The sequence below is a fragment of the Vanacampus margaritifer genome, chromosome 1 (genome assembly GCF_051991255.1).
Source record: "Vanacampus margaritifer isolate UIUO_Vmar chromosome 1, RoL_Vmar_1.0, whole genome shotgun sequence".
NCBI lineage: Eukaryota > Metazoa > Chordata > Actinopteri > Syngnathiformes > Syngnathidae > Vanacampus > Vanacampus margaritifer.
In genome coordinates this window covers 26,413,554-26,428,377 of record NC_135432.1, presented here as the reverse complement: position 1 = coordinate 26,428,377, position 14,824 = coordinate 26,413,554, and the positions used below count along the sequence as shown (strand labels likewise).

Below are 14,824 nucleotides of genomic sequence, written 5' to 3'. Positions count from 1 at the left end.
CCTGGAGGAGTGGAGAGTGGGGGCGTGGCTTGGTTGGCTTCACGAGGCAGAGAGGGAGGGAATGGGAGGAGCGAAGCATCTCTGGTGTGAGAGGGAGGCTATTTAGCGTATTTGGCAGGAGAGAGAAAGAAAGGAAGAAAGAGGGGAGGGAGGGCTGTTTTTGAGTCTGAGATGCAGGGGGGGGGGGGGGTGAGAGAGAGAGAGAGAGAGAGAGAGAGAGCGAGAGAGAGATGAGGGAGGGGGAGGGAGGAGAGTACTGAGCTGAGAGGAATCTGTCAGATTCAAACACACACGACTCTCGCTGTCTGTGCGATGAAGAGAACGAGGGATGGGAGGAGAGATCTGAGGAAAAGATAGAAAGAGAGCAGAGGAGCACAAAGTGAGGTATGCAGCGCTGACAGCCTGTGTGTGTGTGTTCGTTTTTGTGTTTACACTCTTCGTGTGTGAGAGTGTGCATGCTTATGTATATGTAAAGTGAATGACTTTGTATTGATGTAGTATTTAGTTTGGTGCTTTAAAAGCATTTGTAGGCGACATGCTGACTGCATTATGTAACGTGTGCATTATGTTCAGTGTGTGTGCTTGTGTAATTACGCTGAGGTGTTTATGTGGTTTATTGTGTGGGGCCCTGACACAGAGTCTCATTGGTCACAGGAAGTGATTTATGGCAATCGTAAATAGAAGTCAACACATCACATCAAGTCATTCTTACATCTGATGCCTCTGTCTAGCATCTATGCTGTTTTCCGTCTATTAGAGCAAACTAAATAAGCACATATCACATAAGAATGGTGTTTATTTTGTCTCTTTGCTTTGCAGAAAAAAGTGTTGGTTTAAAGAAAAATGCATACATTGCTCATGAAATCAGTGAATTTACTGTATGTAGATATTTGAGAAGAAAAAAAAGGCAATAAACTGAATACTAAATAAACAGAGGTGAGCTCATGATTGACCTTTGCAACGATGACTTGGCGCTGGAGGGCCTTGCTCAAGGGGATTTGGACAATGCCCAGGAAATGCATCACCAAACAGTGCCAATTTATTTTTATTTTTTAATTTTTTATTTTTGTTCATTGTGGGTCTGGCACCCATTGGCCTCCAGTCCAACGCCAAGCTCTTTACAAAGTGAAACCCACATTAATGGGGGTGTAGATGTGTCGCACCTGGCAACCTGGCAACTTGATTGCTCAAGGGCACCTTGACTGTGTTTGGTAATTAAACTGGTACCCAGTTGTAGGGCGATTATAGAAAGAAGAAAAAAATCTCAATTTCTCATGAAACCATGAGTGATGAAAACAATTATTCACTGATTTTAAAACTTTGGATTTATTCAACTACCAAAACTCAATAACTCAAAACTACCATCATAGCCTCATGCCCATTCATCTCTGCATGCTGAACACTTTATTCTTGAACACAATTTTTTTTGTCAGGTACAAAATGACCTTGTAGATATGTGAAATTCAAGCTTCTTGTACAGTATTTTTTATTTTGCTACAACCAAACCTTTGCATCTTTGCACACATTCTAACTGTGAATATCAATCTTCTTTATCGTATTTATTTTATCATTCAGTTTTTTCCCCCCTCCACAAGTCTTGTGACTTACTGGGCTAACCTGTGACTTCGGGTATCATATTTTGTGCCATATCATGTGGAAATGTGTGTTGGTCCGGCAATAAAAATTCAATGGATACTTTAAAATTCAACTTTAAATATAACACGGAAGAAGAACAATAAAATAAATGAGTAACAAATTAAAATTAGAATATACTAAAATACAAACCCAATTCCCCAAAAGTTGGGACACTATACAAATTATGAATAAAAACTGAATGCAATTATGTGAAAGTGCCAAATTTCTATATTTTGTTCAGACTAGAACATAGATGACAGGTCAAAAGTTTAAACTGAAAAAAATATATAATTTTAAGGGAAAAATAAGTTGAATGTAAATTTCATGGTGTCAACAAATCTCAAAAAAGTTGGGACAGGTAGCAATAAGAGGCTGGAAAAGTCAATTGCACCAGTTACCACTAATGAGGTCCATTGGCTTGACTTGATTGGAGTACAAAAAGAGCTTCTCGGAGTGGCAGTGTCTCTCAGAAGCGAAGATGGGTAGAGAATCACCAATTCCTCCAATGTTGCACAGAAAGATAGTGGAGAAATATCAGAAGGGTGTTTACCAGCGAAAAATTGTTAAAAGGTTGAAGTAATCATCATCTACAGTGCATGACATCATCCAAAGATTCTGAGAATCTGGAACAATCATCAAGGCTGAAAAATCATACTGGATGCCCATGATCTTTGGGCCCTTAAACGGCACTGCACCGCAAACAGGAATGCTTACTGTGAGGGAAATCACAGAAAGGGCTCAGCAATACTTCCAGAAAACATTGTGGGTGAACACAATCCACCGTGCCAGCCGCCGTTACCAGATGAAATTCTACAGTACAAAGAAGAAGCCATTTCAAAAGCAGACCAAGAAGCGCAGGCGTTTCTCTGGGCCAGGGCTTATTTAAAATGGAGCGTGGCAAAGTGGAAACCTGTTTTGTGGTCAGACGAATCACGATTCAAAGTTCTTTGTGGAAAACTGGGGCGCTATATCACACTGACTAAAGAGGACAAGGACAACCCAAGTTGTTATCAGCACTCAGTTTATAAGCCTGCATCTGTGATGGTATAGGGTTGCATGAGTGCGTGTGGCATGGGCAGCTTTCACATCTGGAAAGGCATCGTCGATGCAGAAAGCTATATTCCGAGAACAACATATGCTCCCATCCAGGCATCATCACTTTCAGAGAAGATCTTGCATTTCTCAACACGATAATGCCAGACCACATGCAGCACCAATTACAACATCATGGCTGCGTCGGAAAAGGATCCGGGTTTTGAAATGGCCAGCCTGCAGTCCACTTCTTTCACTTCTAGAGCACATTTGGCGCATCATAAAGGGGAAGGTGCAACAAAGAAAGTCCAAGACAGTTGAACAGTTAGAGAGACGCGTGTTAGACAAGAACAGCGTTCCTATTTCTAAACTTGAGAAACTTGTCTTCTCGATCCCCAGACGTTTGCAGACTGTTGTAAGAAGAAGAGGGGATGCCTCACAGTGGTGAAAATGGCCCTGTCCCAACTTTTTTTGAGACTTGTTGACACCATGGAATTTAAAATCAACATAATTTCCCCTTAAAATAATACATTTTCTCAGTTTAAACTTTTGACCTGTTCTTTTCTGAATAAAATATTAAAATTTAGCACTTCCACATAATTGCATTCAGTTTTTATTCACAATTTGTATAGTGCCCCAACTTTTTGGGAATTGGGTTTGTAATTGCAATTTAAAAGAAAACAACTAAATGAAAATGAAAACCGACTGTTGCTGCTGTGCGTGCGTTGCATGCAGTACGCAGTCACATAATGAGATAAGAAGAATAGAAGAAAGTTGCACTTGCAAAGATCTATTCATATAACTTGTTTTTCAGATTCTGAAGAATATGTGCCTTTGCCTTATTGTTATATGAGCTGTCTGTATGTATTCCTGCAGCATTTGTAAATATTAATTATTTGAAGAAAAAATCTCGGCAGTCGATGCTAATTTCCTGTTAGCATATCAATGGTCACTTGACTCAAGCATTAGCACTGTTGATGTTGCTAAAACAAAGCATGCCTTATATGAGTATTTTTGTTGTGTGTTTAGTTTTACAGTAAACTCTAACTGGGGTGTGATTCAACAGCTTAATGCACACTCAGGGACAGCAGAATCATCACGTCATACGCTTGCTGAATAAGCAAAATGATGCATTCATGGCACATTAATCCGTTTTTCTTCTATTATAATGTTTTTATGATTGTGAGAAGCCAAAATCGAAAGCAAAATTAAATTTTAACGAGCAGCCAATATCAATGTTTGAAGACATTTAATATTTTCAATTTATGGTTTTACTGTTTTTGAATTTACTTATAGACATATAGATGTGATATAATCATGAGTGTTTAATAGAATACAGTGGAGTAATGATTTTGTGAACTTTATTTTATCCTCTCACCCTCAAAGCTATTGAAGATAGGAATGTGCATGATGTTATTTAGAGCCTTTTGGCATTGGAGTCTAAAAGTCTGGGGTTAGATCCTAATTGCATTTTTCCCCCAGTCAAGAAGGGGAACTGTATGTAAATGTCTGTTTACTAATAAGATTACACCTTTGTTCAACCTGGAATCAACATGTCTGTATGTAAACTTCTGCTTACTAATAACATCACACATTTGGTCACTAGGAGTCGACATGTCTGTCCTTTAATCAACTTAGGAGGGGAAGAGGAACCTTTTATCTTTTGAGTATAAATGAGTCGATGTTCTGTAAATTGTCACACACTTGGGGGGATCCACGTTGCATTCAGATGTGGGTGTCTTGACTGTGTCTTTAGAGGCCTCTAAATAAATTCTTGCAAGAAAACTTCTTCATCAGATCCTGAATACAATTATTTGGACACGCAAAGATTACACTTAATATAGTAATCAAAATATTCCTTCATGTTCTTTCACAAAGGGCCTTCAACCAACAACACTGTTCACACTGAATGAACACAGCAAATTGGGTGAATTATGCAACTGTGTCACTCATCTGAGCATTGGGGTAATTGGGGGTTTGATGCCTTGCTTTAGGGCACTTTGATGGTACAGTATCCAGCAAGTGAACTGCCTACTCTGCAGCAACCTGTCCCATCTTTTGTATTTTCACTTATGGTGGGTCTTGATAGCCTTTAGTCCAAAACCAAGTCATGAGCTAAGGGAAACAAACACAATTAAATGATTATCTAATATCCATCAAGCCATATAGTATAGTGTAGTTTGGTCATTTGTGAAGAATACCACACTAACGGATCTGTAAACCATTTCACTTTTTGGGACCCTTCTTTTGGGCCATCAACCACGGTTATATGTAGGGTACCAAAATTGTGGAGATGCCTTTGTGACAACAGGAAAGACATACAAAGTAAAAGGCTACATTTTTACTGCCTTACCAAGAAAAATCTCATGGCACACCAAATGGAAATGTCCCAAATGAATACTAAACTAAATGAATGATAATCTTGTCTCAAATTACTACAACTGTTTAGTTGAACACAAAGCTGATATACTCGCAAGGAACCATGACTGACTGTTGTAAGAATGGTAGCAGGCGGTTGCACATTTATATTGTAACTTCTGTCATCTAATGGAAGAGGATTCAGTTGTTCCACCTGTCACTGTACGTGACAGATTGATGAGCAAAAAAAAAAATACATTTTTAATGACTAAATTTGGGGGAAATTAAGTAAAATTGCATCATTTCCCACGGCACCCATTTTGCCCTCTCACGGCACACTGGGTTGCCAGGGCACCCTGATTGTGATTCACTGACCCTGATAATGCAGCTTTCACGATTCTATTCAAAACATGCTGAGATGAGCTGATCTGGACCCTACTATTTGGTGGAAAACATGTGAGTTCTGCTTTGATAATGATTAGACATACACATTATTCTAAAACTGTAAAAGTCCTTAAGTGTCTGTCTCCACCATCAGGAAAAAAATAACTTAGCACCTGCAAGAGAATTAGCAATTTGAGCCATAAATTATAACATGCTCGCTGTCTAAATTATCTTTAAGAAATGGACCTCTAATTACGTATGTCACAGTGAAGTTGATTGGACAGTAACAGTCCTTTCAGCGGGGACATAAGCCTCTCTCTCACCCTGCACAGTGCCAAACTGATGTTTTTTTATTATACCTTCTAGCAGAGCCTTCAGCTATGCCCTCCACAAACAAACCCTGTAAATTATCCTCCACATAAACCACAGCAGGAAGCAGAGAAATGTTGATTGCTGTGTGTCGGATTTTGTTGCCTTCAGTTGCATTTAGTTGCTTTGCCAAAGGCTCAAAGGCTAGGTACATGTCCAGTGCTGTGGATTTTTACCATTTGATTAAAAATGGTCAGCCTGCTGCTTTCTACAAGAGGTCCTTTGGCTACTGCTGGATGTTTACTTCTGCACTGCAACCCTAAAAGAGTCGTCCCAGCGGTGTGTTTTTATGTATCTGATAAGAATGAATGTGGCTGGAAACCTTCTGAAGGAACAGACTGTGAATAAATAACATTTGAGTGTGCAGGCTCAGTCTGACCAGAACTCATTATGTCAGTGATATATTGAATTTGGGTTAAGCTTCTGTGCATAACAAATTTTGCCAAGGCCCAATTTGTTTGACTCGTGCTGAAGGCCAGTATGAGGCTTCTCTACCTACTTGTTAGAGAGAGCCCTTTTTGGACTTTCTGTGATACACAGTAAATCGACTGAATGAGTTAGAAAAGTCAGGTTGAACGTCATTACTTTTTCACATGGGTAGTAATGGAGATAATCCAGGGCCGAGATCGTCACAAAATGATTATTAAAACAATTAAATAGTCAATTCAATAGGGGGTGGGAATTCTTGTAAGGTACACTGCGGTCTGAGGTGTGATCTGCAAATCTCTGATGCTGGTCTGACTGAAGTTTTGAATGAGCTGAGATTTAAACTTTTAAAGCACAATGTCTGATAAGCACAAAAAGTAGTAAAACGTGTGAGTGATATTTTGATTGACTAGCCTTCTTTTCTTCTATTGTTTTAATTTTCATGAAAGATAGCCAATACAAGCAGCAATTAAATTGCCCATTTAGGTAAATTCCCCTATGTAGGCTACAAGCCCTGGAATTTTCCCAAAATGGCCGCTTCCAACCAATATGGCCGACTTCCTGTTCAGTTTTGGACATAGGTCCTTCAGACTGGTGTCAGGAGCTAATTCTTTCCCCAACTTTCCCACAGGCCTTACTGAGTGAGTTTTGGGGCATCGTGTTAGGGACCACAAAAATGCATATCGGTACATTTGGACACAATAATTGGTGAGTTTCCGGGCATGTTGAAGTCCCCGAAAAGTAGGACGAATTTGTCAAAAGAAGATTCAAAAACACGATTCCATGAGGTTATAATTTATCAATAATAATAATAATAATAATAATAATAATAATAATAATAATAATAAGGTTAAAAAATAACAAAAACTGCCTGATTATATCGTTAACAGCCTGCTGAGATACTCAATGAGATGTTGCTGTCACGGATGCGTGGAGGAGCCAAAGGCAAATGAGGCAGGAGAACCATGGCAGGGATGCATGTAATGCTGAAAACAATTTATTTAACAAAAACACTAACAGGGATACTGGGTAACTCTAAATAAACAAAACCAACAAAGTTGTGAAAAGACCAAAAATCAAAGTAACAACAAAACACCAGAGTGGTGACAGCAACAATGAGCCAACCCAGACAGAGGGGGAGACAGGAGACTATATACACACACACTAACGACATAACAAGACACACCTGGAGCAAGACACAAGTGGCTGAGGGCACGGATTGGTTGACACGAGGAAGGGCAGGATTACACTCAACAAGACCAAGGGAGACACACAACCAAAAACAGAAACCAAACATGACAGTTGCAGAGATTTATGGCTAAAAGGAATGCATACTACTGTAGTCTTTAGAAGAGACTCCCACAGGCGCTTTAAAGACTGCCTAGCAGGCAGGAGACAGAAGTTTATTACTATGAAGCATTTCCCCTTGAGAATCTCTCATCAGTGAGCCAAACACATTGAGGGTTACACCTCAGTGAATGTACAACAGCATGCATCTTTCGAACATTTCAGTGCTTGCCTAAAAAAATTCAATTAAATGAAATAATGAAACGACTCACTGATGACAAAGTCATAAACTCGCCTGACTCTGGTGCAGGGAGTGTGAGTTTAGTTTCCACTCAATGACGGTTTAACGATCGACTGGTCCAGGTCCAGGATGCAGTCCAGCTTTTTCCTCAGATGAGATACGCTCCTGTTCCCCACGAGCCTGAAACAGAACAGCGTTATAGAAAATGGATGAATGGATGGATAATTTATTTATGACATATTTTCTACTTGTGGGAGTTTGCAGCTGTTAGAGAATGTGCAGCTGTAGCAAAGATTCAAAATCAAATGACATTTTACCTTCCCATTAGAATTTAGTATTCAACCTGGACATGCAAACATCTGCAGTGACACTTTACTAAACATAAAATGGGGGGAAATAAATCACAGGGTTATTTTCCTATACTTTCAAAGAAATTGGGTCTTAAGCATTTTATTACCATTGAATCTAGGTGATGTAAAAATGTTGGCAGTGTTTGCCAAGTTCAAGTTTGTACAGCACACTAATTTTGACAATAAAAACGACAAAAGAACATAATACAATGTTGATTCATTTCCCGACTTGCATGACCCAAGTTTAGTATAGCACATGATAGTGTATGTCTGTCAGGAAATGCTCACTCACAATCTGCCACACTATCAAACAAAATATCCCCCTTGCTCTTTCAATTTTACAACATATCCTGTCTTATACTGACGAGGCGTCACTTTTTTTTTTCTTTTACAGTAATAGCTGAAAATCCCTTATGTATCATTGTCCAAGGTCTCGGTGTCCTCACAATTCTCAGCTGTGGGAAATCACTTCATTTGTGCACTGTAATTCTCCATTAACTTTCAATTTCTGTAGCTGAGCTTTGGCTGGGAGCTGGAAATGGAGCTTTTTAATCATAATACTAATGCTGCTGCTCTGCAAGGCGTCAACGTTTTGCTCAAGACAATCAAACTTGCTGTCAAACTGGTAGACTTTGCCACACTGTGCAGAAAGGAAACCTGTTGAGACAGGATGTGGTGAGTTGATGCTTTTTTTTTTTTTGCATGGTGTGTCGTTATCTGTGCTTGCCTCGTGTGCAAAATCTTGCGAGCCAAAACAGTCAAACAAGCCCAGTCCAGTGCAATGTGCGACTACTGTACTTTGCAATGAAATTGCAATTTTGGAGCCTTTTGTTTTGTTTTCACACCTCATTGACTGGATTTCAGACGATGTATGCTTTAACTGCGCATGGTACGAGCCACTTCACGTAAATTTCAACAAGAATGGCAAAAACTTCCTCAATACATGAAAGAAAAAAACAGAAAGAAAATTGTTAAACGCGACTTGCTCTATCACGAAAGATGAATTATGATTGGGCATGAGTGCTAAAAGATGGGCAGACTGATGATTATTCTTTGACATATTATATTATTTTCAATATGTGGCACTGACATGGAATTCCATAAAGTTACTTTTTTTTATGGGGAGCACCTGTGACATTACCATTTTTGATTCAGGTGCCAGGGTAACTGTTCCAACATTCCTTAACCCTTCCAGTACATATGACTATTTTTTTCATGTTTTTTTCCGGGTCAGGTTTGAACCAGGCCAACAATATCCTCTTAAAAATTGTTTATCTCAAATTATGAACATCAGCACTTTGCACTTCATAACCTGTCTGACAATAGCATATGGATGATTAATCCTTCATCAATGCTTTAGATGACAGAACAGGCAAATTGTATTCTGTGTTTTACACCTGTTGTTTTTGGGCAAAACTTCTACCAATAGATGATGTTTTATTTTACATAAGACATGTAAAGATAACAGCCATGGTGATTTTGCTACATTATTACAAGAAAAATGGGTAAAACTAGGAATCTCCCTATCCGATCACGTGATCCGAAATCGGGCCCAATCGCACGTATATATTATATTTTTTTCTTCCTTAAGTGAAACAACATTAGGTTATCCCATCAATTTGTGTTAAGTAGCATGCTTTAAAACGGCTACAGTAGGTTCTCAAAAATAAAGCTTTTGTGAAAAATGTATATACTGGTTAATAATAGCCCTTTGAGTAACTCATAGATGTGCCAAAAAAAGGGGGTCTAAATGTTTTACTTAGTTTAACCACTGTCCACTCACCATATAAAAGGTGCTGGGGGAGTTAAAAATAATAATAACTAAAAATATTTTTTCCCCCTCCTTAATAAAATGTCGAGGTATCAGATCGGACTCGGAATCGGCCGATTTCAAAATCAGATGACTTACACTCGGACTCGGATCCCAAAAAGTGTGATCGGGGCATTCCTAGGTAAAACGTTTGACAACATATAACCAACCATTATCACATGATATTTCTTTTTCTGAGAGATCTTCCGCTAAAAAAATATAATAATAATAAAAAATACTTCAATGAAAAAAATGTGGTGCCATGTATTTCTATTATGCTCATATCAACACCTTCCTAAAGTAATGGGCTAAGTTAGTTTTTTCAGCAGCATGATAAGCAGAGTATGTTGTATTTATTAATAATTTTATTTCAAGGGTAGAATGAATTATCTGTTTATCGAAGGATGCAGCCGATTTTAGCAGAGGTGGCGAGCAACATGACGAGATGTTTGAGGCAAAAAAAAGGAACATTGTTTTCAAAATATGACTTAGGCCATCCGTTTAATACGGTCACAATAAAGTAGTTTGTTAATACCAAGCTATTTCCTGGTTTGTGGAGGAGTATCTACAAGAATTGTTCAAAACCAATTTTGAATCTGGGATAGATTGAATTTTTACATACAGAAAATTTACAGAAAATGTATCTATGTATTTTATCTGTAATTGTACAAAAATGTAAAAAAAAAAAAATACAGTATACAAATTTAAAAAAAAATGCTGTATTATCATTTTTTTCCTCAGTTTTGGTGAAATTTCAGTATAACTTGGTTTATACCTGCTGAATGTCAAGAAAAAAACAAATCAAAGCAAATAACTTTCACCTTCACTTTGATTAGAGGTAGTAAACATTAACAGCGTTGAAACGCTATTGTATGTTGCTGGATATTTTATAGTTACAACCACAATATCAGTGAGGCCTTCTCTTTGCTGGCCTTCACCTTATGAGAAGCATTGACATGAAATTTTGTTTCATTGTTCCATGAAATTGTATTATTCTATTCCCAACAATATTGTCTTCATTTTGTAATGTTTATCTTGGCTGCAGGTTCCAGTACGCTTATATGCATGCATGCATTTAAGAAAAATCCAAGTCAATCTAATCTAATCAGTATCAATAGCGATGTATGACTTAATTTAACACTATATTTGTAATGGGAATGTCTCTTGAGCCAATCACTTTTCAAATTCGCATCACATGGGCCAGCTATCTGGCCCACAATAACGTCAGCATTTTTCTGTCCTCTGATTGGTTGGTCAGAGTAAGCCAACTTCGACCAGCATGCACATCAATAACGATCTGCACACAGTAATACATTTGATAATCAGCATCTGTGATGAAGATGTCTTCTATTTTCTATTGTTTAGATCATGCTATTTAGTAAATATTGATTATATTACAATTACTAATATTGTATGTGGCACAGTTGTAGTTTATTATAATGTGTTTTTGTACAGTATGGATAGTTTCTATAATTGCAATGTGGTGTTGGTGGTATTGAGTGGTCGATCAAGAAATGCTATTCATTTCAACCATGAAAGACTACAGAACAACAACAATCAGGCCATGTGTTAATTTGCCCCCTAACCACACAACTAAGCGAGGGACTGCTAACCACTCGATAATTAGTTAGTTTACAAAGTATCACATGACATCATACCACATTAAGTTTAACGTATAAAAATGGGTCAGTATCCAAAACTCGTCTTGTTCTTGTTTTTATTTTCTATGACTTTTACCTTTATGGACATCCCCGACCTTGGGGCACTGAATGTCCTTCGTTACTGCTGTTACTCATCACCTCTCATCCTTCTATTCCCCTCCCCTTTTCCATTCTTCCTTTGTCATCACCCTCCTCATCACACTGTCCTGCCACTGTCCATTCTTTGACGTGACCCCCATCACACTGTCCCTCCTACTAAATCTCCCTTCTCCAGTGTCACTATCCCTTTTGCTCCCACCCGGGCCTCATTTGTCCGCTCTCTCATTTTCCCATTGCACACATTATAAATCCCCCTCTCTTTCTCCCAGCTGTCCTCTTCCATCCATCCATACAAGTAGCCTCTAAACATGATACTCTCCTCTCGCTATCCCACGTCCAGAACTATCCGCAAATGGATCGGCATTCCACGGACACAACGAAGCGGCCTGACGTCCCTGGCGAGTGCGGCCAATCGACGCTGATGCCGCCGTGCTGCATGAGGCACTAGGTCAGTCGAGGGGTGAGGAGTGGAAGGTCACGAACTACAGGCGCTGAGGCGGGAACGATAAAGGAGAGGCAACTGGGACGTTAGAAGAACACGTCAGGCTCAGCAGGCAGAGGAGAGAGCAGACGAGCATAAGGGAGGTGGCAAAGATGATGACATCACACGGAAAACTGAGGAGGGAGAAAGGGAGTCTGGCCGAGTATGAATCTCAGATGAAAGGTGAGTCGCCGGGCATGTGTACAGTACACGCGTGCGTTATGTCACATACATACAACAGACACTTTTACTATCACAATCAAAAATTCTGCTTTTATGAAAACAATGATACTCATAATTGAACTGTCACGTCCTGTGAGGCACCGTTAAAAGAAAAAGTGTTTTTTGTTTAGTTTTAGCTTTCATTGTCAGTTATCCACAGTGTCCATTTTGATGCATTCATTAAAATAAGTTTGTTCATTTGACTGGAAGTTTCTTAAGTAGAAAACTACTTTCAGATTCATAAAGAACGACATAAGATGTTAGGAATAGCTAGTCTGTACACAACCATTTGCATTATTGAGCTTGGTGAACGGTTTTTATATGGCTGTCTCGTGATTAAAGTGTAGTTGCTCTACCTGCAGCAGTGAATTACAAGCCGCTCTAGACAGCCGGTTCAAGCCAGGATTTAGTTGCCTTTTTCCAGGTTTATAGCAACACTGACACATTTGAAGGACATCCCATCTATTTTTTTATACGACTTTTCTTATTAAGGTCGCCGGTGAGCTTTTGGGCTTTTCAGTTGCCAGTCAATCACAGGGCACATAGGCTATAGGCAAACAAGCAGTCACACTCACATTTACATCACGCCTACAAGCAATTTAGTGTCTTTATTTATCATGCAAATATATCACTCAGATTTTCCGATTTGTTGAGGCAGTCAGCCAATACACGTATATCAATATATGATTTCATCTTTGTAGCTAACCAAGCTGGGAAGAATTAAATGGCAAAAGCCTGAGACACAGGATAATAAACATGTGAAGTTTCTCCCACCCACTTAAAAGAAAAAGTCGCAAAGTGACAAGTTTTATATGTCATTCCAAAAACAGCAAAGCCATAAAAATCAAAGATTCAAGGACTTTTTTATTTTACTTATTTATGTAGCCAGCAATAACACATAATGAGGTGGAGTAGAATCACGTTTGCATATTCAGACTCAAATCAATCTGTATTAAACTGACCTAAATTAATATCATCGGTTATACTTATTACCACAATTGTTCTTACTGTACATAGTTTTTAATTTGCCACTTTTCTAACATCTGTACTGTAAAACTTGAACATAGGTTAACAATTTATCAACATATGAAGTGATATATGATACATATCAACAAACATAAAATAAAATCCAATAATAATAAAAAACCTCAACATTGCAAAAAATGTAAAACAATGTAAAATAACACAGTGAAATACTTTCCAGTCTTGAGGGTTTTAGCCGGGATGAAAGACCCAAAATAAACACGTTCCTTCTCGGGCAAAATGAAGACACCTTAGAATGTGAACGTTTTTATTGATGCTATATACGGTGTCAAATATAGGCCTAATTTCTACTTACAAATGTTTGGTCTGCTCGTTCATTGGTAGCTTGTAGCAGCTAAACTGCTAATGCTAATGCAGCAGTGCCAGTGACAATGCGGACTCCGCGAGCATTTCCATGCTTTCCACATAATCAATTTTATGGTAGTACTAAGTCTAATGATAAAACAGGTTTGATGTGTTGCTATTTTTGAGGGTAGACATACATCACCTTGTATGTTGGCTTCATTCACTCCTTGTCGCTTTCGTCAGCACCACACAACCTACGGTGAGGAACCTTGCTTGTCAAAATAGCTTCATCTCAAGAACGCCTAATCATGGCTTCTCTCAGATGTGTGTTCGGTCATTGTTTACTTCTTATTGGATATTAGGTACCACTGGTTTAGAGCTCCCTGATGGGCCGTGTGAAAGGTTCCATCAAATAACCTCTCAGACTTGTAAAGAATCCCTTTATGGGAGACAAAATGAATTAATGTTGACAGCACTCACATGGCAGAAAATGGCATACTGTGTGTGCGTGTATACGGTTTTGGAAGAGTCCATACCGTGGTTCAGTGGCTCTATACTGTACTACAAGGATGTATTTATAGTTGGTAGTAGCGACGCTGTCTCCTCAGATCCAGTCAGCCCTGGGCTATGTGTGCCCAAAATGAAGGGAATAAGGGAAAAGAGGAGTGGGGGATAAGAAAGCTGAGAAAGGATATATGAGCAAGAGATGAAGAGTGATGCACGGACACTTTTGAAATGAGACAATGATGACTTTATTGGCCTTTCAAAGCTCATGTGCAGCGCTGGGCCATGTTGAGTTCACATCCCCAGTGTGGATGTATTAGAATTTAATTTGGGGTTATAATGAGTAACCTGAGTGGAAGTAATTGCTTCATGAAATAGAGTCAGACACAAATTGTAACCATGTATTCCCTCAAGAAAAGCCTGTGGATTCTTCTCTTTCTCTTTCGGGAATGACAAAAATACCAGAGTTGATGATTTCTTTTTCAGGTAGGCCTAAAATGTTTTTTTATATTAAGTAATGAAAGGGATGAATTAGTAAGTGTTAGCATCAGTGCAAATGATTTGTGATAAAAAAAAATTTGAATGATAAATTTCATAACATGGTGGATTTGTTATCCAATGTCATTTAGTCTTATT

General features: G+C 38.7%; 1 protein-coding gene across 2 annotated transcripts in view; it reads left to right on the top strand.

The window, feature by feature from the left end:
• The first annotated feature begins 219 nt into the window (after window positions 1-219).
• arhgap4b (Rho GTPase activating protein 4b) overlaps window positions 220-14,824 on the top strand; it is a 33,440-nt gene continuing 18,835 nt past the window's right edge. For both annotated transcript variants that reach the window (XM_077543741.1, XM_077543732.1), the window contains exons 1-2: window positions 220-384; window positions 11,993-12,316. In XM_077543741.1, coding sequence (XP_077399867.1) covers window positions 12,247-12,316 — 70 coding nt within the window. In that variant the 5' untranslated portion in view covers window positions 220-384; window positions 11,993-12,246. The remainder of the gene's footprint in view (window positions 385-11,992; window positions 12,317-14,824) is intronic.